This window comes from Rhagoletis pomonella, unplaced genomic scaffold, assembly GCF_013731165.1.
Source record: "Rhagoletis pomonella isolate Grant_MI unplaced genomic scaffold, Rhpom_1.0 Rhpom_scaffold_00003, whole genome shotgun sequence".
In the NCBI taxonomy this organism is placed as follows: Eukaryota; Metazoa; Arthropoda; class Insecta; order Diptera; family Tephritidae; genus Rhagoletis; species Rhagoletis pomonella.
In genome coordinates, this window is record NW_023458557.1 from 65,425,887 (window position 1) to 65,451,421 (window position 25,535).

Below are 25,535 nucleotides of genomic sequence, written 5' to 3' on the forward strand. Positions count from 1 at the left end.
TTCCAAGCGCGCTTGGCGTGCACCTACGAGCGCTGAACATGTTACGAAATCGATACCGTGGTAAGAAAATTTAGTATCAGGGTATGCAAGGAAGAGACTGAGGCTGATCGACTTCACTAGAGACTGCAGCATGGTAGTCGGCAGAACTAGATTTCAGCGTTACAGCATTCATCAGGCTACATGACTGTCCCTATATAAAATAACGAGAAACCAAATAACAGTTAAGCGAGTGCCATTTTATGGAAATGAAAAGATTACTCTCGTCGAAGGGGAACCGGCAGCGATTAAAGGATATGCTTAGGTTCGAACCTCGCAAATCTAAATTCCGGTGACTCATTCGATTTCCATGATGCCAAAACTTGGGGATTTAGCCCTTTTGTGGTCAGGTCAAAATTCTAGACTGATATGTCTGATCAAAGGGTTTACCAGATCTAGATCCCAGATATGAACACCGGTTCACAGAAGCATCGAAGATGGAGAGCAGAGCAAGACCGGATGTCTGGCAACAAATTTTCTATTGTAATGGGTACTTGGTCCACGGTCTTTCAGGCCGAGGTACTCAATTTGGGCCAGACTGAACCTTGTTATGTTTTCAGGTAGTTATGTTTTCTGATAGCCAAGCGGCCATAAGGGCCCGTTCCAATAGGACGATCACCTCCAGGCTAGTGAAGGAGTGCTTTGACCCTATTCAACTCTTGTCAGTAAGCAACTCGGTATTACTATGCTGTGTGTCAAAAGAGTGCGGGATCACGGACAACGAGGTCGCCAACGAATTGGCAAGGGAGGCTCATCGTCTGCACTTATGGGGCTGGAACCGTTTTGCGGACACAGTTGGTCCTCGCCGAGGCTTAAAATATAATCATGGGTAAACTAAGACGTAGTAAGTACATACAGTGGTCAAAAAATTATAACCAAACCACGTTTTGCCAAGTTTTAACGTATTATATTTGTTGTTATTGAACTTTTGTTATATTTTTAAATAAAAATATAGTTCGTTCTTTAATAAAACCCGTGGAAATCCATGTTTCCAAATTTGAGCAGTCCATTTGCAAAGGCGGTATGTAAATTTTTTTTAGATTTTTTGTTTTTGGTGAGTAACGTACCAGTATTTAAAGTAGTTTCATGTCCACTAATAATACATTGCAAAATCTTTCTATTTTCTAAAAAAATAGCATCAAATGTTAACTACTATTGCAAAAGTCACTATAATACTTATTTATACACTTTCAAAAGTCGCCATCTTCTGATGAACTTAGAAAACTGCAAGAAAACGTGGTAGTTTCGGTGCCTAGTGGAAGGCGTCGTAAAAAAGAAGCAGACCAATCTTCATGGTAGTATGAGCGCGAAAAGCAAAAAAAAAAAAAAGATAGCTATGTAAAAGTTACTGTTTCAAAACTCGCTATATTCAATTTTTATATATAAAATTTGCAAAACCTACCACATTGCCATATTGTTTTTTAATGTTATTAGGCTCTTGTTTATCCATATTTTCAGATAATAAAGAGAAGTATACAATTTGGATGTTACTTGTTGTTGTAGACGTTTTTTTATTTATGGATAACTATTATAAAATCACATAACGCTGTATGCAAGTGGACTACTCATTTGTGCAATATTAAAAAAAAATCAACAAACTTTCGTACAAATTTCGTAATTTTAAAAATTCTAAAAAATCAATCAACATTTTCAGCCATTTGAAACGTGTACTTTATTCCACTAGAATTCAATGGGCTACAAAACTGCATACTCAGAATTTAATTAAAAAACTCGAAATCTTAACGAAAATTTGTAGATTTTTTTTTAATTGCATAAATTTTTAAGGCAGTGTCACTCGATTGGTACATTTGTTTAGATTTGTAAATTTTTATATTGGGCTATTGGTAAAAAAAAAGTGGGAAATTTTTTTTTGCATTCAAAAGATTGGTACAATACAGCGATGTTCTATTGAAAAATTTCAATAAATTAATTTTCGTGATTGGGATAGTGAAAAATATTTTGGGTGTTCAAACAATCGTGTGACACTGCCTTTAAACTTATATTTACACGGATGTTGGTAAAGAACGAACTATAAAAAACTAACCGAAATTAAATATCAACAAAAATAATATTTTAAAACTAGTCAAAATTTGGTGCGGATATAATTTTTTCGACTACTGTACATAAGTTGGCTATGATTACTCGGCCGTGCTATCAAGTAGCACAATGCCACTCATATTTGACTTACAAACAAACTACGGGCAGGAATTTCAAGATTTCAACCCTGTTTTTATGAAAAATTTTATTTTTATCAGTATTTTTCTTTTAATCAAAATATGTTGAAATAAAAGTGAAACTAACAAAAATGTTGCCAGAACTTTTAACTAGTTCATTGAGTTTAACTAGTTCTTTAGTTCATTTAGCTAAAGAACTACGTAAGCTTAGTAGTAAGTACAAGAGAGAGGTAGGGCCCTTAGACAGGCCAGACTTTTTGGTTATTCTTTCGGTGCAAAAGATATATATATTTATTTTGAACAGAGCCGATATCAAGTTGCTTATTGGCTACTGGTTGGTGTGATTGACCGGCATTGGACAAACTAAGAATGCAGTGCCTCAATTCTTCCACAGTCGATGCCCTTAAGGTTATAAATTAGTCAACCAAGAAACTTTTAGCTTTCATAACGGAGGCTAATAACATCTTGGGCCGTCAGGGTTAGAAAATATCATAGGGATACAAAAAATATTCTAGATCGCGATGTTCCTTTCTGTTACATCAAAAACATTTACATTATATATATGTATTTATGTAGAAACGTTAGGTCGTTTTTAATAGCGGGAAAAATGGGAAAATGTATATTTTTCGAAGAATTTTTCTTGTTACTGCGAGATTTACAAATAAGAATGCACTTTCCACAGAACGCTGAGAAATTCTCTTGGAATGATATTTGCCTACTGCAATTTTTTCTCTGCAAACATCGCGTTACCGTTCTATACAAAGTGTTATCACAAAGGGCTGACGTCTATGATCCAAGTATGCCCCTGCTTGAAGCAACCAGCTTAACCTAACCTCACCTAGAGCTTCATCGGTAAGGTGTGCTTGCATACGAATTAAGTAGAAACTCTTTATGTATAGATAGTTGTGTCCTAATCCGTTATACACATGTTATCCCTCCCAGGTCTTAGCTACGTCGATAATCCTAAACAGCGGCAGCTCTTCCTTATTTATTTATGACATTATCCACAACTTCGCTGGTCGTAGTATTAGTATAACCTCATTAGACTTAAAAGCTTAGTTTTTGCGCACACTGTGTTGGGAGCAATTGCGCTATGTACGTTGTATGTAGTTCGCTAACAGTATACGCATACACCTACCTTTGTGCGCCGCAACTGCCGCTTTCCCTTGTACCAGGTGATGATGGCGTTCGGACGTGAACCGGTTGATTCGCATATGACTTCGTAGCGACGATCCGCCACCATCGAGTTGGGTGGCTCAATTATTTTCACCGTCAGCGGTTTCACTAGAAAACAAATACAAATACGAAGAAAAAATTCAACAAACAAAGACATCATTGCAACGACAACAACAACAACAGCACGTTTGCATATAAATAAGTAAGTAGAAAATAGCGCAAAAAAATTAGACGAATAGCGGAACTATGCAGCGTAGCGCAGCACTAACAGCAAAAAAATAAAAACAAAACTCAAACAATACTAAAAGTAACAAAAACAAATGCTAAATAAACAAGCAGACGAGCGAATAGCTAACGAACGCGCAACGGAGAGGAGCTTATGAGAATGAAAGCAGCGCGTACTGACGGCGCCTTAAAACCTTTTGAATGTCGCAACTTTCAGCCACAATTCACACACCCACATCCCAGCGCTGCGCAACGCAAACAAGCATGTGAGGATCTATCTACCTTTGCCTAATTAGAACATCAAAATACGTTAGCACAGTTTTAGGTGTTGTAGGACGTGTCTGTGTGCGACTCGCTGTAGTCCTGGTCTCCCTGCAGCAATATGGCGGCAAATTTTCCGTAAAGCTCTAGTATTTCACTGGTTAAAATTTGACGGGCCAGAATTGGGCATCTGTTTGCATCGAAAATGTCAGCCTTCGACCAGTCCCCAAGGAATCGGTCTAGAGATAGACGAAAAGTACAGTTTGGCAGTGACAGGGTGGTGTTGTCTTGCAATTCAATAAAAAGAATTTAAAGAACACCACCCTGTAAATGTCGCAATCGCTTGGTCTGGCCTTGATGCAAAGTGAACATTTGAACACACAATTACATGCGTGGCTGTAGCTCAGCGCGCAGAGATGCTTGCCACTATTTGTTAGCTTTCTGGAGGGTCCGGGTTCAAATGCCGTCAGAGGCAACATAGATATAAATGATAATTTTTTTTTCCGAAATATGAAAAAGCTTCTGTGAAGTGCAGAACGTAATCTTACTCTAACGAAAAAAAATCTCCAAAATTGGACTAGTCCAGGACTATCTTACGGTCCTTTTCCAATGACACGCCATTGCTAAAAATGGCAGTTGAAACCATTGGCAGGGGAATTAGGAGGGACTAGTGCTGGTAACAATTGGGACTATCTGAGGGCTAAACTAGTGTGAGTCTGAATTGTTGCAGGGCTGTTTGTATGCCGGTGTGCTAGTGTGCAAGTGAGTATGACAGTGTGAGTGTGTGGAATTTTGTTTATTTTCATTTGTACAGGCTTTGGTTGGCACACATGTGTCACGAGCTAGCCGACCTCATTCAGCCCCCTGTTCGCTATCCTCGTAATCCTCATACTCGTTTTGCATTTTCTTTTTTTTTCTTATGCACTCAGATATATTCGCTCGTCTATTGGAATCGCATACGCTACGTCAACCGACCTCCGCAGCCAGTTTTAGTTTAGTCACGATCCATTTTAGTTTATTTCTCTCACACTCTCTAGAAAGCCTTACACCAAACGAAAGGAAAACGAAAAATGTAAACAAACAAATAGACGAATAAACCGACTTACAATGCATATCCAGTAAAAAGCTTTTCTCCTTAGGCTTATCTAATTGTGTATTCAATGCTTGACAAGTAAAAACGGAATTTAAATCAGTACGTTGAACCGATGGCCAAAGTAGCCTATTCTCGATAACATCGCCGGAATTGTGTTCGTATTGATTGTCGACAAGTAGTCCATTTACGAGCCAGCGTACTTGAGGTTGTGGGCGGCCTAAAGTCGACGAGCGGATGAGTGGATGAGTAGACAAACAAGGATATTGTTGTAGCCGCAGTTGAGGCAGCAGAGTTGTTGTTTTAGTAGTTGTTGTATTTTTTTTTAAATCGTTGTTACGTTGTGGTTGCAGCAGTTGAAATGGCATCAGGCGTGTAAACGAAAAGAACAAAAATAAACAAACATACATAAGTATGCGCATAAGTAAATACTTAAGTAAGTAAGTAAGCCAATAAGTTTATCAAGATGTGTATGCAAATAAATTAGTTTATGGGGAAAAGGAAATCTCACGTTGTAGTGGATTTTTTCCAAACCAAACTCAATTCATTTGCCTGCTAAGAAATTGACAGGAAATTGAATTTTTTAAATCAAAATGCTCTAGGTTAAAAAAAAAAAGTAATCAATAAAACTTCCGTAAAACTTCTAACAAAATTTGGTAGTCTTTCATTTCTATAGGAAATCAAAAAAATTCAAACAAATAACAAAAAATAAAAAACTGACAGTTGTTTGGCTTACCTCCCACCACACGACACGTGATAACAATGTCATCTCCTTCCTGCTTTGGCCCAAGCAGCGAGCCATTCAGCTGTCGTCCCCAACGATCCAGTATGATTGGTTGTTCGGGAAGTACTGCAAAAGGTAGCAGGAATGGAAAAATTTACTTTTTGCAACTCCAAAATATTGCATTTTTGTACTACTAATTAAAGCAACTTGTTTTTATTAAAAGCATGAAAAAGAATAGACATTTTTAGCGCAATTAAGTTGCAACAGATGTCCTGCTTTTAGACAATTTTTATTGCTAATTGTTGGTACTTACTTATGACTGTGAGGTTGAAACGGAAGCTTTGCGTTTGACTTGTACGGAAGTCTATGCGACAACGATAGACACCTTGGTCATGACGTTTGATGTCCTGCAAATAAAAAGCGAGTATTTTATTTGTTTTTGTTCTAGTACAGAATTATAAAAATAAGCTATAATGACAGTGGCTTCGCTCTATTATAATACCTACTAAATTATAGTTTAAAGATCCAAAACGCGTTTTTATGACAATCTGAACAACATGAACATGCGCCTTGACGCGGTGGGAGGGCTTAGTCGAATCGCTAATCATACCTTCTCAACGGATGGTGGTGCAACTGTGTAAGTACATGCACTCACCAATTGCACCCTATTCCCTTGATTCGGGCTGCTTTTTGAACGATGACCCAGATTTGCTAGATTGGAAAGGTATGCGGTGCTTCTCGGGAGGTCGGAGGATAACAGGAAGAATACCCTCTGAAAGGCGCGCATCTGGCAGTAAGGGTAAAGTGTAAACCTGGCCCCCATCTTTTCGTCATGGTAAAACCAAATCCATATACCTCTACGTTGGGTAACCAGCAAGCTGGTAATACCCCCGCCGCGGCCTGGGCATCGGAAGTGCATAGTCAGCTGAACAGAAGGAGGCAAACGGAGAAGTAAGTTGCTGGTCATGACGAGTACGCAAAATCCGCAAAAGCCATCACAAAAAAAAAAAAGCAATAAATAAATAAATATTAAAAATCAACGCGATATTTGAGCTCGTTGAAACTTGCACTTCATTGTATGGGCCATAAAATTGCATACCCAAAAATGTTTTAAAGATTTTAATGAAAATTTGTAGAATGTGCTTGGGCAGCATTTTAATTTTTTTCTAGGTCACTTATTTGAGTCACTGTATATGCCTGTGGTCTGCAGAAAATACAGTACTCAAAAAAATTAAGGGAGGCAAAAAAATTTAAAATGACATCATCCTAACGGATAGGATGAAAATGCAATTTTGGAAACGTTTTTGTTTTTTTTTGTCCACGGATTTGAAAAACGTGTTTTCAGTTAGAGCGGCCCATAGATCAGATAGCCTGTTTATTTAGCTCTAATTTCCATTTTTCTTAAAACCTCCATTAATTTGTTTTTAAGACAGGAGAATACAATTTCACTCTTTCCTTTTTTTGTGAGTTAAAAATGAAAAGGCGCTCTTCAGCTAAATGTATTTTCAATAGAACTCAGTTTATTCGCCTTAATATTAGCCTCACGCTCACATGCTACTCCTAAGAAAAGAGCGTTTCGTCTCTTTTGTTCATCCAGCTTACTTTAAAGCTCACTTTATATTTAAAGGTTGCACTAAAATGTATTATTGGCAGCGTGTGCCCGGCGGGCGACTGCGCGGCGTATTCCCGTATACAAAACGCTCTGCTTGGGAAGACAGCGAAAGCTTCATTCAACCGCACGACTTGTTCGCACGCACACAGTGACATCAATTGCACGCACACTACAAAAATTCTCTGCCCAAGCTGCCCAACTCTGGTCTAAAGTAAAGCAAAAAAAACATACATACGTCAGCAACCGATAATGTAAATGTTTAACTTTAGACATAGCTTTATTCTTTATCCAACCTTTAAATATAAAGTGAGCTGTAAAGTTAAAGGTTACTTCAGAAAATAATAAAGAGAACGCAAACACATATACTGTTTTTCTTTATTTTAGCCACTCCGAATTGAGGGTTGGAACTCATTTCCACCTAAAATTTCCATCGTTAGATCTGAACTTCACATTTTCTCACGAGTTTTCGATGTAGCATAAGAAGGTCCACCGAAAGCAGGGCATGAATCACGTATGACTACAATCGTCTGGACGATATTGTGTTAAGATTGTCAACTCGGTTCCAATTTCGCTTCACGTAAGAGTAACAGGAAACGTAACAGCAACACAAGTACATGAATCAGTGTTTTGTCAGAATCGTTCGAACGAATATCTTTTCAAAGTAACGTGATTCATAACCAGTAAAATTTTAGAAGTGGTCTACGAGAGAAAAAGTTTGGGAACCTACACTTTTGTTTAACATATTTTTATGATGAATCATATCGTTTGCCTGAAAAGTTCAAAAAACCCATATATGATACCCCAGAATTTATAGATACCCCAGAATTTAGAATTATATTTTTGCGAGTGTGGGATCGACGTGGACCTTTCGAATTTAATTATAACATTCGTACCAAATTTCAGTGTTAAACGAATTATTCCAACCTTTATTGCTTGACCCGGCAAAAAATGATCCCTACGTTCTGCCAAAAAAAAACATTTTTTTTCAAAATTTTCTTGCAAAAATACTTTTGGTTCAAAGGCACAAGGCGAGTTTTTAACCTGGTGCGTTATAATCTACATACATACGTAAAGTTGAAATAGATTTTTCTTGCGTATTAATGCAAAAACAATTTGCATTTGCTCTGTCTGATTGGTGTTCACAACTGTTTGAAGCGGAGGAAAGATTGCCCTTGTTGCAGTGGACGTATATGTAAATGAATATACGAGTCATACCAGCCTCCAGTTCCAAGTTTACTGCCGTTCGGTTCATGAGCAAGTGCGGTGGAATTTCGTTTGATATGGAAATGTTCGAAAATTTTCTGTAGATTCTAGACTGATTCAATAATTCTCAATACAAATTCTTAAATACGTATATATCAATGTTTATATACATTCATAAACTAATGAAAGTAAGTAATTTAATATATGTAACCTCAAATAATCCCTTAACGGCCTCAAGTTCAAAAATACATTTGAACTCATCACCGAGTTTGGATTAACCAGTTTATTACTCAACGTTTGACAACCACGTGCGGAGGCTAAAAATATCATTTATAATTTAGGAAACTAGTCAAGCAAACACAAGATAAAGTTACTCAAATGCCTGACATGAAGGTAAATAAATTCTGATAAGTAAGCACGTAAGTTGGTAAGTAATAGATTACAGCTCCAACTAGTTTAATTCATTCACTTAAATACACTCAATATTATTTATGCACGTAATTAATCTTTTATTGTGGTAAAGCAATTAAATACTACAAATTCGTGGTGATTGGAGGAGAACGAAGAGTGCAAAGTGAAATACATTAGGCTTGTTTTGCCAACTATTGATGGCGTGAGGGCTAAGGTGGGTGAGCACGTGCAACGCATGCCGCAATTAAGTTAACTAATGGCCGTCGCAATTGTTATTATTATCTGCTAGGATCATAAGAGATGTCTGGATTGCATGCGAATGTATATAAGTACAACGAAAAGCAACAACATATTTACAACAATCATTTAAAGATAAATGTATGAGCACAAATAGACGATGGGAATTCAAAGCAAAACAGCATATCCAGGCCGCAGAGGGCACAAGGGCGCAACGGACTGGCCTTCGAATGGTATGGGGCAATTAATTTTTTTGTATCTATTTACTGAAGTTTTACAGCAAGGAATGCCCAAAAGAAATCGACTGCCACCCAGAAGTAATCATGCCAAAAATGTGCGCCACAAGCACGCGCCTCAGACACGATGAAGTAAGTTCTTTAATTTGTTTCACATTTTTGGTGTTTTGTTTGTTTGTTTTGTTTGTTTCTCGCTGGAGGAGTTCCGATGTTAACCTTTTGTTACTTATCGATTCGTTCAGCGAATTCTTTTCTCAACTCCACTCCACAGCTAAGCTACGCCCAATAAATCTCGCCACCCAGCTGCCACAAGTCACTTAAGTCCGGCTCGTTGGCCAACGTCGGAAGCCAGCCAAACCAAAAATTCTTCTTCGGTTGCTTAACGCTCCGTTGCTGGCGAGTGCCAAAGATTGCGTGGCATGTTGTACAAGTGATTGGAAAACATGCAAGCCAAGCGGCACAAAATTCTCCATCGGAAGCTCACAGAAGCGACAGCGCGTAACACGCTAAAGAAATAAAGCGGACTGGTGCGTCGTAAAGTAGGCAATGAAGAGTATTTGCAAAATTGACTACAGTCGGCTCCGCTTTATGAAATTTCCTTTAACAGAAATGGATTAGAACTTTGGTAAAGTATTTCACTAAGTAGTAGGGTGAAGGAAAAAATACCTTTTGAAGTTCCCAAAAACCCTAATAGTTTTGAAAAAAATAAAAATTTATCAAATGTCACAACGTCACGATTATGGCACGGGCATTGATTCGAGAATCCCCAACTATCTGTAATACTTCATATGTCAATAACCAGGAACGTATCCAAACCACTCTTTTTCAAAGCGAGAAGCATACGTGTTCAAACGGTTGTCTTTCAGCAACCCCCCAAGCCAGGGAGCGTCACTTACATTAGCCAATAAGAAGAAGAAAAGGTGTCTGATGCTTGCTGCGAAACACAGACCTCCATGCGCTGGATGCACTTGTCCTTTCAGTGCATCCAGTACTAGGCCCAAGAATAAAAACTGATAATATGCCTACTACTTCTTGCTTATATGCCACCTTGTGGAGAATTGCTGCACTAGCGAATGTACTGCTGGGCCCGCCATGAATCATAGTTTGGCGATGGCTAGTCTTACATCAGCCAAACGGCATCTTTGAATAAAACCAAATACAGTTGAGGGTCTTTCATAGTTTGGCGGTCACTAGTCTTACATCTATTACTCCAAAGAAACAATGGAAGAGAGTGATTCTATCAAGACCGACCTTAGGCCATACGGCAGCTTTGGCTAAAATTAATGGTAGACCTGGTGCAAGGATTTATTGTGATAATATTGCCACAAGTATGCTAAGAAGATACCTCTACCTGACGTAAGTTCGACAATAGAGATATCGAAAACAACCCTGTTTCTGCGTCAGGTGGGAGGTCAGCCAACTTAAAGTGAGGCTATTTATATCCCGGCGCCCATTGACGATCGTCATTGCCTCTGAAAGTGTAAGCAATTAGCGTGGGTATTAAGGCGACATGCAACCACTGTAGTTAAATGGAATTAGATCATAATGTCAGCTTAAATACTAAATAGGACTCTAGAAAAATAGATTTGGTCATGATACAAAGGACCTTCGATAAAGCGTTGATTGACGAAAAATCGAACTTACTCTGGCAAAGAAAGATAGAGGGATGCATTATTCATTCAGTGCTTTGGATGGTATGTCGATGATTTTCTTGGCCCTCCTATAAATGAAAACTGGTTCACGGACCAATGTTGAAGTTGCAAGATCATAGAAGAAGTAAATTGTAAGTTATTTTTTTGATAAATTATTATTTTCTTTTTTTTTAGTTCAATTTCCTTTAAAGTTTTAGATTTTATTGTTTAGAAAAGAAGGATTATTTTTTAATTGCATTTACTTTTTAGAAATTCATTTTTAATTTATTTTTTCTTTTAATAAGATCATTTTCTTTTAGTTTTTAGATTAATTAATTAATAATAATAATAATAATAATTAAATTTAATTTTTTTTTAATTTTTAGGCTTTGTTTTAAAATTAAAAATATATATATATATTTTTTTAGTTATAATTATATTATTCAAAGCGTCTTCCAGAGATGCGTGTAAATTTACACTTTTTCAAGTTGAGTGGCATAGGATTAACTTCACACCACTTGAACACATTATTTGGGCCCGCTTGTAATTGATCCCTGTCTTAAATAGCGTTGTCCGCGTACATTAAGCAATTTAAATACTTCGAAATATTTGGATGATCTCATATAAAAACTTCGTCAACTGCCCCAAACAAAGGAACGTACATTTTAGTTTCACCAAACAGCAGAGCGGTCTCTTTTTTATTTTTCTGTGGATGAATTTCATAAGGAAATTGATTTAATTCTTCATAGATTTCTTTAAACGTTGTGTATATATTTGTTTCATTTTTCGGTCGCCGAACGACGGAGGCATACGTGTCTATCGGGTGGACAATCAGCCATTGCGTTTCGCTAGACCCAGGTATTGAAAAGTTAAGGACTCGCTAGGCTGTTGTTGGCGATAAAAGCTTCGACATTTTCTCAAAGTTTCTACGGTGAGAGATTTGATAATTTCGGTTTGAACTTTAATTGTAGGCGTGATTGTATATAGTTATGCATGGAAAATGGGAGCAACCTGTTAACACCTTTATATTTACTCCCTACACATATGCGGACATAAAATAATGTCGTCATTAAATCTAAGAAATACTATTAGGCGGAGTTGACTGTGCCTTTTAAGGCATTAACGGCGCATAAACACTGGCATGTAGCAAAGTATGGGTTTTATCGTATCCGCAGCGGCATTGCGCCAAATTCTTACACGATGTACATGTATATTGTACATACTTACTAAATTGTATGTATATTAGGGTGGTCCTGAAAAAAAAAATCAAATGAGCGATTTTTTTTTTTCAGTCTCAACCATTCTATCGGTAATACCACGGTCACAGATATCACATACAAATTTTGGCCACATATAAACTTTGGTCCCGATTGGAGTCGGGTAAGGCGTGTCGCAATGGGGTCCAAGGCCAGATGCTCCATAGAGACTCAAAAAATTAAAGAAATCGTTTCATTTAATAACCAAAATCTATACTACTAAAGTCGAAGATATCACATAAAAATTGTGGTCCCGACTGGAGTCAGTTAAGACGTTTTCATAGGGTAATCTGGATTTTGACCCCTGTGCCCCGCGCCTTAACCGACTCCAATCGGGGCCAAAATTTGTATGCGATATATTCGACTATAGTAGTGACGATTTTGGATATTATACTAAAAAAAATTTAATTTTTTGGGTCTCCATAGAGGAATCTGAACTTTGCCCCCTGTGCGACGCGCCATAACCGTCTCCAATCGGGACCAAAATTTATATGTGAAATCTTCGACTGTAGTAGCATCGACGTTGGGGTTGAGGCTTAGGAAATCTGATGTAAAAATTTGTTTCCTACCTTTAAGGACCACCCCAATGTACATACATACTCCGCAGCATATTCACTTCCCCGTCTTTCAATACCGCCTGAGTGCCACTAATATGGATTTCGCGTGCGTTAAACAATTTAACAAGTTTATTTCCAAAATTTATATTTGTTTCTATTTGTTTATTTTGATATACATATGTATATACGAATAAATATACATATGCATGTGCATATGTACATACTAAACGAATTAGCGCAGGTCTCTGAAGGAAGCGTGTCTACTTAAAATCTCGAAGCCAAATTCTAACCGCAGCGGTATACCACATTGGCACTCAGCAATGGAAGAAATTAAAGGAAAAAAACACCTTTTGTTAGTGGTTTTTGTGTGGAGGGAAATATTTAGACAGTCACTTAAATCGAAAAAAATACTTAAATAAAGTCGTTGAAGTATGAATACAGGCATTTCCCTGATAGAGCACTTTTTTGAAGAAATTAAGGTATTTAAGTAATTGATGTTAACAATGGCAAATGACAAATCATCTAAAAAGTTTATATTTAATACATCTATACATATAATAAAATTGTAACAGGTCGATGTCTGTACATTATAGATATTAAAGAAAAATTAGTGTGGGGAGTCTCTATTAGAGCACAAGAAGCAAAATCAACCATTTTTAGAATTTTTGGCTTTCTGTCTGTCTGTCTGTCTGTCTGTATGTTGGCACGCGCATAACTCAATAACGAATGCATGGATTTGAATCCAGTTTTCACCGATGTATTACCAGAGATCTAACTTAAAATATAGAAAAAAATGGGGGTTGCCACCTGTTTGAAAATTGCAGTTTAAGTAAATTGATAAGAAAAAAGGAATATTGCAATATGGGCGTCAAAATAAAGAGGCTTAAGAAAAATTAATTGTTTAAAATTTTTTATTTAATTTAATTTATAGGATAAATTGAATATTGCAATAAGTTGATACCCTTAAGAGGTTAAGGCAGTTTTACTGCCGAAAATATTTATAGGGAGCGTTTCCACCTGTTTGAAAAATTGTATTGTATAGTAAATTAAATCTATATCTAGGCTTATAATAAAATTGTAACAGGCCGTCGCGACGTCTGTACCTTATAGATATTAAAGAAAAATTAGTATGGTGGGTTTTTATTAGAGCTACAGAACCCAAATAAACAATTTTAGAATTTTTGACTCTCTGTCGGTCTGTATATTTGTACGCGCATCACCCGAAAACATGCAATTGAATGCAGTTTTCACCGATGTATCGCTAGAGATCTAGCTTACAATGCCGAAGAAAAAAGTTAGAGAGTTGCCACGTGTGTTTAAAATTTCAGTTTAGGTTAATTGATACAGTAAAGTGAATACTATATGGCTCTCAAAAAAAAAGAGATTTACAAAGACATACAGCTAAAAATATTTTTGTGGAAGATTGCCACCTATTTGAAAACTTTAATTTAATTTAATTGATAGCGTCAATTAAATTTTGCAATATTGGCATCAAACTAAAGAGGCTAGGAAATTTTATTGCCGAAAATATTTTTAGGGAATTTGCCAACTGCTTGAAAATTGTATTCATTTAAATTTGTAAAATAAATGAAATATTACAATACGGACATTAGACTAAAGAGGATTAGGAAGCTTACTTTTTGAAATATTTTTGAAGCAGGTTGCCACTTATTTGAATAGTTTAATTCAGTTAAATTTATAAGATGACCAAAATGTTGCCATGTGGGTAACTGTATCAACTTCTCGTAATCCTCATATGAAAGCCAAGAAAAAGTCATAAATGGTACGATGATTAAGTTGGTTTTTTATTAAAATGCTTGTTTGCGCGGTAGCATATATTAAAATATTCACTTTTTCTTATCAATTTACTTAAACTGCAATTTTCAAACAGGTGGCAACCCCCTATTTTTTTCTTTCTATATTTTAAGTTAGACCTCTGGCAATAATAACAATAATAATAGATTGGCGCTTACATATACGTTAGTGTTTGGCCCAGCTTCTCCTCCGGTTTGTGGCGTGCGCCTTGATGTTGTCACACAAAGCGGAGGGACCTACAGTTTTACGCCGACTCCGAACGGCGTTTGTATTTTTATGAGAAGCTGTTTTTCATGGCACATATAGACTCGGAGGTTTGCCTTGGCTTGCCGAGGGACGACCGCTGTCAAGAAAAAACCTTTTTTCTATACTTTTTTTCGATGTTGCTTTGACCAGGGCTTGAACCCAGACGCAGCGGAGAGGAAGCGCGCTGCTTACCACGACTTCTGGCAATACATCGGTGAAAGCTGGATTCAAATCCACGCATTCGTTTTCGAGTGATGCGCGTGCATACATATAGACCGACAGACAAAAATTCTAAAAATGGTTGATTTGGTTTCTGGTCCTCTAGTCTCACACAAATTTTTCTTTGATATCTATAATTTACAGACATCGTCCTGTTACAATTTTATTATATATATAGATAATGTGATCACTTCCCAATTAAATAAATCTTTATATATTTCAACAACTATAATGGCTAAATTCACTTCACAAGCCCTAACAATTACAGCCTCTCGTGTCTACGTGTAAATGTTTTTGGTCTTTGACTCATCTGCCTTTAATTGCACACCACTTTGGATTTCAGTGCACACGGAGCAAAGATTTTTAAGCGCCTCTATATCCGTTCATTGCCATATTTGAGTGTTTAATAAATAATCAAGATTACAGGCAATTATTTCTGCATGTCGCGCATTTTTCATCCCCGCAGCTGCTGCGCCCATTGAAATTACTTTTAACCCAGCCGCATACACATTTTAAGCATTCTAGCTTAGTTACGTGTTTTAATCACCCGACCCTGCAGTGATATTCACACAGACACATACACGCGACCATGTACGGAGAATAATCTCACTGCTTAATTCAAACTTGGTGGTTTCGATTTTCAAAATTAACCGCGTAAACAACACAAAGACCGAACATATTTCACTTTCACTACCCCATTCAAACCAATTCGTTTATATACTTATGTACATACTTAGTAGAGAGCGCTGCCGGAAGATTCATCCCTCCGTAAATAAAAAACCATCGCCACAGGACCCCAATGACTCGTCTGCTGCCCAACTGAGTCGGCTGATCGCTACACAAATTCACACTCTGTGTCAACAATTTCGTTAGTATTTATGTCGGCAAGGTGTTTTCGCACACACAGCATTTGGCTTCGTTAAAAATTTATTATCACTCATTTATTTAAAAAGTGACAAGCCCCCCCCAGCCCTCGGCCTACTATCCAGCTAACCAACGTACCTTAATTTCCAGCGTTGCCGGCTGCGAGTCGATGTGAAATTTGGCACGAGAACCGAACACCTCCGGCGCTGACCAATGGCGCGGTTGGTCGTTATTCACTTTATCGCGCACATCAAAGCTGAAAATAAAGTTAAAAAAAAAGAAAGAAATAGTGAATTTTTAATTCGGAATGAATCGTATATAAAAAGGGAAAAAGTCGAGTTTGTGGAGAAGGTCAGGTAGAAAGAAAGTGGCGGAAGAGTACTTTCACTAGTAACAAGGAAACTACAGATAAAATGCAAATGTTTGCATATGTTTTTTGTTCGATGAATGTGCTTAAATACACTGAAAAAAAACGCGTTTTAATATTCAGAAAAAGTTTATGAATTCACTGAGGGAAATAGTGCATAGTAAAAATGAATATTTTTTATTTTATTGTCGTTTCAAAATGTTCGTATTTAAAAATACTACTTTCATACCAAGCACGCGTGCTGTGGTGTTGATTTAAACTCAACATTTGAATTGAATATTCCAATACTAAATACTAAAATTTGTATACTAAAATTTATTACGAGTTGGGTTGGTGTTCTTTCGTATGCGTATTTTTTTTAATTTAGCGCGGTTTTTTTAATTCTAAAGTTTTTTCTCTCAGTGTATGAATATATGTATATTTATATGTATGAACTTATACATACATATATACGGTTATTTCTAAGCTGCTAAAATAAGAAGGGCTCAAACATTTATGATCTTTATAATAAAAATCATAATCGGGCAGGTTTTGCAGACACTTCCGAGTGAATTTAACCAGAGTCACTTTGAATTAAAGTTGAATGGGGTTGAGTTTCACTTAGAATTGCAGAACCTGCATAAGTTTAAACGCTTAAATTGGATTTATATTTTTCCTATCAAATTTAACCGCTATTTTATGGCTTTTGCTTTTTCAGTCAAGAGTAATCGCTAATTTTTATTTTCGTTATTTTTGTTGCATTCGACGCATCAAAATTAACTTGCCTCTATGCAAGCGAAAAAAAAACTGGCTTGAGGCAGCACGACGAAAGTTTGATGCCGAAAATCAGCAACCGCGAACAGAAATGCAAGTAATTTCGCCACGGTTGCAGAGCAGTGAGCAACATAAAAGGCCACACTGAAGTCAATTTCGACGAGAGCCAAAATATAGAAATATCGATAGAGGAAGAGAGAGGTAGAAAATCGAGGCAGAAATACAGGAATTCCAAGAGCTTGGGATGTTGTCAGAGTTAAAACTGGTTTCTGCAGAGACTAGGATAGAAATTTGGCAACAGTCGCGATACGGAATGGAAAGAACGCTCTCATTGTTTAATTTCAGCGCCGGAGTATCCTTGCTGAGACGTAGATGAGGGAACAGAGTGGGAACACTTGAACTCAGAGTCATTTGTGATACCGCATGGGGTTTACATTTATCCCCGTTCACCTATAAACCACTTGGTTCTTAGCAAAAAGGCTTCTGGCGCGAAATGCTCTGAGGTCATCGAGATCATTGAAGAAATAACTGCCCAGAGCTTTTGCTGGCAGAGAAGATGTTTAGTTGTTGGACAGTGCGCTCAGTCTTACTGCGTGTAGTCAAATTGGGTAATGTCCGGGGATAACCCCAGTTCCTATGCAAATCTCCTGCCTCCTTAAGTTAAGTAGAGACTTAGTACGTTGAGCGACTATGGCCCACCAGAAGGCTTTGTCAATATGACAGATCGTTTCCATCCGCCATCTTTCATTGAACTGGCTTTCAGTAAGAATCTACATGTTTGTAAAGAAATGCTAAGCGTGTTTTTTATGTCTCCATCAAGTAATGTGGTTCCTTTCCGCTCGAGTTTGTCAGCCTTGCAATTTCCTTTCCTTGAATGTCGCAATGGCCAGGTCATTTACTAGGTTTACACAGTACGATAGATACTACAAAATACCTTACCTAAGCACATCAGCACACTTAACTTTTCGTAGATTTGAAAGTTGCTTTGAGTAGCACATAGAAGGACTCACTTTTCAAAGCCTTCGTATAAACTTGGGTTCTGTTAAACTCACGGGACTATCTTAAAAGCTAAACACAATTTTCTAGGTAGACCTACGGCACTATTTGAGTGGACGGAGGTAAAAGAATATGATTTTTTCGGAAGCAGCACAAAACAAGGCGTGCAGAAAAAAACAACACTCAGACTACATGTCGTCCGTCGTACTGTTTTCATTTCCCATTTAATTTGTTTTAAGTCTTCGCGATTTACGAATAAACCTAAAAGTATGTTCAGATATAAATATTATCTCAATCAAAGCTCGTTTTCTAGTCAAAGTTGTTGTGCTTGTTATTCTCACATCTCAAGGAAAAATTATGTTTCTTCTCTGTGCCACCGTGATCACTTTTTTCCAGGGACGGAAAATAATCATTATTTTTTAAATTTTAACCAAAAAAATCAAAAAGTTCTAATTGCCGTAAAACAATTTTATTTATACCCACGTATTTGTTTTCGTAATTTACAATGATTTTTATTTTTCGAGTTTAACCAATAAAGATTAAAAATAATAATTAGTATTTGAATATTAATTTTTCAGTCAAAGTTAATTATTATTACTTGATTTTTTTTTCGACCAAAAATAATGATTATTTTATGATTTTGATTTTTTCGCTCAAAGATAATAATTATTATTGAGTTTTATTTTTTTCACTTAAGAATAATGATCATTCCAAAAAATCAGAGGTAGCGACACCCTAATTAAAGGAATAAGTCTAAAAACTTTCAGGTAAAAATTTCAGTAAGTTGCGTCTGTATAGCCATTTCAATTTTATAAATAATCATTATTTTTAAGTGGAAAAATAAAACTAATAATGAATAATTATTATCTCTGAGCGAAAAAATAAAAATCATAAAATAATCATTATTTTTGATCGAAAAAAAATAAAAATCAAATATTAATCATTTCCGTTGAGCAAAAAAAAAAATAAAAATCAATAGTAATTATTATTTTAGAGCCACAAAAATAAAACTCATAATATAATGATTAAATATTGATTTAAATTATTTTACTTTTAATGATTACCGCCCCTACTTTTTTCTGCTGTATTAAGCAATTCAACTATATTTTAACTTAATATTTTATAAAAATACCTCTACAAATTTTTTTCCCTTCAAGCATCCATTTTTGTTTACTTTTACATTTGGCATTTCTCCTCTTCTTGGCAAAAATAATCGATAAAACTAAATTGGACACCGAAAAGTTATCGGTTAAATCTGAGATTATTTTATAATTACAGATTAACAAAATACGAATTTTGTATGGCTAATCTCTCTAATTACAGGTTAGGGAGTTAAGCTCGAAAATGAGGATAGTCTACTTATATGTAAACCTAGTATAATTCTTGAAAAGGCTGGCCAGAAGCACAAAAAGTTTTCCACCGTCTGATCCTCTTCAAGGCAGGATGGTCAAATGGAGTTCCCACACAGTCAAGAGTTTGTGCCGCGTGAAGTGACCATTCAGCTGTTCAAAAAGTTGTCTGCAGTTCCATCTGCTCAGTGAGAGCAAAAAACCTAGACAGACCTTCTGAAATTAAAGCAACATGAGTTTTGCCTACTTGCAGACCCTAGATGCCTCCCAGTCATTGCTGAGCAAAAAAAAATATTCACTGAGTTTCTGATGGTAGCTTCGATGGCCAAAAGTGGGAGTGCTATAACTGTTTGCGGACCGAGGAATGCCTGCTCTGAGCCAGTTCTAGCCAAGTGGTCAGATGTACTCCCGAGTAACCCGGAACCCAGAGTAAAGCAAGCTCGTTATGTTAGCCAACAAAATTTCGTCGAGACCTGCATTGCCCAACTAGTTTGGAAGTAGTTAGGGGTCTGGACAATGCCTTAAGTGCAGCTTGGCAGAAGACGATGGTCCAGCGAACTGTACAAGCTATTTATTGACATAATTTAAAACTGCAAAGATTGCGCTTACTTAGACGTACGAATGTATAATAATGTTCTAATAAAAATATCCTTCGATTCCCCTACCCATGAATGGATAACCAAAAGCAAGGCCGTCCGCAAATACAATAGGACGACGGAATTCAGAAAGACATATCTGGACTTGGTGTGAATAACTCAGAGAACATAGGTATGTGTCAGAGCTGTGTAAGTGTGAAATCATTTTCAATTTTAAATCAACAATTTTTTCTATCCAGTTTTCATTACTTATTCTTCGCTTAAGATTGAGGTTTATAATTTTTTAATTTTCCATTCACTCAAAGCAGTTATGAATTCACACATCAACATATTCATAGCAAGATTGAAAAAAGCAGAAAAAAATGATATTTGTCTTTTGAATTTGTCTACCTTCCGAATAGCAGAATAACTATTAAAACAACCGCTAGGTGGCGCTGGAGTCGAGTTATTATTAAACCCCGTATTTAAGGTCCGATTCGTCTCATATTTGAGATATGTGTTGACAATAGGAAAAGCAATATCATTACAAAAAAAAAGAGCTGTCAGGTGGCGTTGGAGTCGAGTTATTAAAAATCGGGTTTATGCTCGAATTTTTTTCATTACTGAAATATATGAATTCACATATCGATGGACCTCTGCAATAACGAAACAACTCAAAATTCAAAAAATCAAATCCCTTATTACTGTTAAGAGACTCATGTCTCTAATCCTTGGCTTACCCATGTCTAATCCTAACTAAAGAAAGTAGTAAAGATTATACATGAATAAGACATAAGACATAAAAGACATTAAAGACATAAGCCACTTAAAAATAGTACGAGTTTTTATTTTTTGAGTTTTGAATTGTGTCGTTATTCTAGAGGACCAACGATATATTTATGATAGGAAAAGATACATACCGTCGATGTTTTTGCAAAACCTCCCAACGCCCAATTGCAAAACCGTCTATCAAGTTTTACAGGAGAGCGAAAAAACGCTTTATTCTTGAAGGCATTGCTTTGATAGGCGGTATTTTCTCTAGCTATTATTTTAAAAATCTGTTGTTTCAATAACAATTTAATGATTTTTGTGCATAAATCTCGATGCCTGGAGTTCAGAGTTACTAAATTTCATTTTTTTGTATTTTGCAAAAAAAAACTGAAATTCAGTCGGAAACCGCCGTTTACGATGAAAAATTTATAGTAATTCATACATTGAGAACGGTTGGGCCGGAGAAGGTTTTTACGATAGAAAATTTTGGGAAAGCCTTCCGGGAAAGTCGGGAAATTAGAAAAATCGAAAATTGATTTCTTTGTATGGAGCCTAAGTGGAAGGTTCTATAACTTTTGTTTCATTGCTAGAGCTTCTCAGATATTGCAAAACGCGATTTTTTGACATTTTCACCACATTTTTCTCAAAGTCTGGAGCTGATAGAAAATTTATACTTACAGATTCTTAATCAACACAAAAAAGCCTATCAAAAACAGCTTTAGCATTTGCCGCATCAAAATCGGTGTTGCCCTGTATTACCGACCAGCGTTGCCATTTTAGCCGTTTTCCGGCTAGATTTAGCCGGTTTTGATAACAACTAGCCGGAGAAAATTCGATCTAGCCGGCAGCCGATTTGTTAGCCGGTTTGTAAAAAAAAGTTAGCCGTTTTTAGCCGATTTTACTATTTGCCAAATTTTTAGGTGCAAAAAGTAAACAAGTTGTTCGAAAGCAATAATGCAGACCCAATGAAGATTTTTAATGAACTCAGTGTTTTACTTTCGCATCTATGCTCCCTAGTGGTTATTAGCGCGGACACATTTGATCCTATATGCTCCCCGTTGGAAGCATACCTTGCTCCATTTTCTCAGTTTTATCACAGTTTTGAAGAGTATTTAAAAACAAAAGTAAGCACAAACGCTTTTGACCACGAAGCCGAGAAAATAATTCGAGAAAATGGTCGCTATTTTATTAACACTTTAATAAAGGAATTACGCCAACGCCTCCCTACAAATATTGCCACACTAAAAAAAATTGACTTTTTTCGGTTGGAAATGCATTAAAAGTAATTAAACCAAAAGTATTTGTTCAACTACAGCAACAAAACCACAAATATAATGCCGACGAAATAACATCCATAGAGATGCAATGGAAACGGTTAACGTTACATACCTGGAGTAATTTAGACTCAACTGTACAATTTTGGGCCGAAGTTTATCAATTTCGAAATGCCCTAGGAGAAAACCCTTTTGCTGACCTTTGCAAACCTTGTTTTTAGTTTTCTTGTTTTGCCTATAAGTAATGCAGAAGTAGAGCGAATATTTAGTTCAATGAATATAATAAAAACTAAGCAAAGAAATCCAATGTGCGTTAAAACGTTAAACGCTATTTTATATATAAGATACGGTTTAAAACGTGAAGAAAAATGCTGCCATAATTTTACTGTAGATGACGATCTCTTAAAATTAATGAATTCAGGTGATTTATACAATAGTGATTCATTTGATGATGAGGAATATACACTCGATATAAATTAATGGTGTTAACTAGTCTTTCGTTTCTTGCGATTTATTTAAATAAAGCATGTGAATTTTCACTAAAACATTTTAGCCGTTTTTTGCCAGAGTCTATGTGAAATTTCACTAAAACATTTTAGCCGTTTTTAGCCGCTTTTTTGTGCCAATCTAGCCGGTCGGCCCAAAAAGTTCTGGCAACACTGTTACCGACACTAATTATATAATGAGAAGCTCCTTTTTTTAAGAGGTGATCTGCGAACGGCTGTACCGAAATTTGCAGACTTTCGATATATCAAGGGGGAGTGGCATCACCCATACATATCGAATTTTTCATACCGTATATCTTTGGAAGTACTTGTGGTAGTAGAAAAGGCGTGGTGCTTTTCAAACATATTGAAACTTTTACCTATCTATGAAAATATACACCCAGAATACAATCTTTTTTTCTTTTTCATAATAAATTTTTTTGTTAGTTTTTTATAGAAATTAGTTATTTGCATCAAATGCATCATATTTTGGGTATGCAGTTGTGTAGTTCACTCAATTTCAGTATCATAAAGTGCCAGTTTTTAATGGCTATAAGTTACCGTTGATTTTAGATTATTTTTTTTTTTTGTATTGGCAAAAATTCCGAAGAGTGTCAGTATGTAAAATACGTATTCTGGTGGGTGGACTCCTCCTAAACGGCTGAAAGGATTCTAATGACATTTTTTATGTGTTCCCCTGTAGGTCCCTGTATAGTTTAAGTTCACAACTTAAAACGCCAGGTGGCGCTGGAGTCGAGCTATTGCTTAAAATCGTATTTGTGATCCGATTTGACTCATATTCGAGATATATATGTATTGGTAACGATAGGGGCAATACTATCGCAAAAAAAGATCCGCAAGGTGGCACTGGAGCCGAGTTATTGCTAAAAATTGTCAATTCGGACCAATGATAATCACCACTTTGGAATATATTCAGCAACTCAGCTATGAAGATTTTTAGAAATTCTGGTACGGCATATCGAGCCCTAACCGCCAAAATAACGTGAGCGAAATTTTTTCCACACAAATTTTTTTTTTGATGCAGAAAAATTTCTAAACCATCTAGATGCATTTCTGCATAAATAACAAAATTTTGAGAAAAATTGCGCTACCTTTATTTTGGCGGTTACACGGGCAATATTTTTTTACAAGCTTATGAGAGGGCAACAAAATTTATTTTTACTAAAATACTTGGTTAATTACCTTTTTGTCTTTATTCTTGGTGCGGTTATTGGCAATTTTTACTCATATAAGTAGTTTTCTGAGGAAGTAGGTGCATGTATGTATATAAAGAAATTAGTGTGTGTAAAGTTTCTAAAAAGCTATAAAGTGAAAAACTGTGTGGAAGAAGAAGTAGATTTCGCCTTACAACAAAACAGATGGATTCCAAAATGCAAATCGAATTCGTTTTTTTCTGAAAATACAAATACATTTACTGTTATATGAATTTTAAATTAATTCTTAATTTGTTTTTCATTTTATTTAAAAATATTTTAGTATACTCGTATCCCGCAGACGAAACTAAATAGATGATGTATTTAGCTATACTATGGCTTAAAATTTAACAGTGTTGAAGTGGTCAAAACACAAAAAGATTGTACAAAAACTAATCGAGCAACAAAATCAATATGGATGCCAAAAATTTAAGGAAAATCTCTTCATAATCTTTAATTTTTGATTCATACATATTACTCTTATTATTGCTTACCAACATTCATAAACTATTTCTATGGCTCTTAATTTTTGGCATAATGTATTATGCGGTTTTGTCTTTAATTTTCCTCCAACAAGTTATTTGTTTATTAAAATCAAACATTCTCTGAATTCAATGTTTCATAAGTAAGGATTTTGTTTTTAGAGTCGGTTAGATAAATACCTACAAACAAATATGGACATATATTCGACTGCCCACTAGTACTAAAAATTTCCTATTCGTTACTGCTGGAGTTGCAAAGTTGGTCGTAAGCATTTGTAGTTGCGTTGATTTACGCCATCCAACCCTTGTTGACATTAGTTGTTAATCAAATCCTCTCAAATTGAATTTTCCTCAGTGCGTTGACCAGTGTGCGAGTATTGGTGTGAAATTCTAATAAATAAATCATTTTCGATTTTCGAATGATGACCAAGCTGTAGCAATTTTCATTTCCAATTAACACGCTACAAAATTGTGTTCCATTTATGTGTTACCATATTTTGAATCAAATTACTTTTTAAACATTTCTCCGGATATGAGAAAGGCTTGAATAATCGCATATACATATTTAACCTGTTGATAGTACTTCAAAACAAGTGTGAAAGTCTTGTGGGCGTAGAGCGAAGGTAGCGAACTTATAAACGACATTTTTTTTTTTCAAAATGCTGCACATAAGTGAAAAACAAATACATCGGCATACATTTCATTTTTTTTCAAATTAGGATATCGAAACCGCTATGAAAAATGTATGTATGCCTTAAAAATTACAATTATAGTTTGGTTCGATCGCCGTGTTATGTGTCTTTATAAAAATTAAGTACAAGGTGTTATTTGCCTAAATATATGAATCGATCTTGGGAGATCGATTTATTTTTTGGCGATTTCTTCCAGCATGGATTATGTTTATTTCGATTCGAATCGACCCGAAAATCGATTTTTCGACTCGAAAATCGATTATTTCGATCTGGCATCTCTATCAACAACGCTAAAGGTGTACTTGCATTAGCTAGTTATTTACATTTGTTAGACCGATTCTACAATATGGTTCAGGGGTTTGGAAATCAAGGTATCAAGATAGAACCAATTCAAAAACCATTCCCACATTTTCTTTAAGAAATTTCCGTTGCGTTTCTCAATATAATCATCCATCTTGTACGAATCGTTTAAAACTTATTAATCTTCCTACACTTGACAGCCGCAAGGAAATTCTTGGTACAATTTTTATGGTTTGATTTCAAGTCCGCTTGTTCTGGCTGAAGTTAGCCTTAATGTTCCCTCACGTGGATCAAGGTAATTTTG

At 36.0% G+C, this 25,535-nt stretch overlaps 1 protein-coding gene across 5 annotated transcripts in view; it reads right to left on the reverse strand.

The window, feature by feature from the left end:
* LOC118735355 (neural cell adhesion molecule 1-A) overlaps positions 1-25,535 on the reverse strand; it is a 233,164-nt gene that overhangs the window by 72,960 nt on the left and 134,669 nt on the right. For all 5 annotated transcript variants that reach the window (XM_036465061.1, XM_036465064.1, XM_036465063.1 and 2 more), the window contains exons 4-8: positions 16,112-16,229; positions 6,000-6,093; positions 5,699-5,812; positions 4,979-5,182; positions 3,349-3,494 (exon numbers count right to left, since the gene is read on the reverse strand). In XM_036465061.1, the coding sequence (XP_036320954.1) occupies positions 3,349-3,494; positions 4,979-5,182; positions 5,699-5,812; positions 6,000-6,093; positions 16,112-16,229 (676 nt within the window). The remainder of the gene's footprint in view (positions 1-3,348; positions 3,495-4,978; positions 5,183-5,698; positions 5,813-5,999; positions 6,094-16,111; positions 16,230-25,535) is intronic.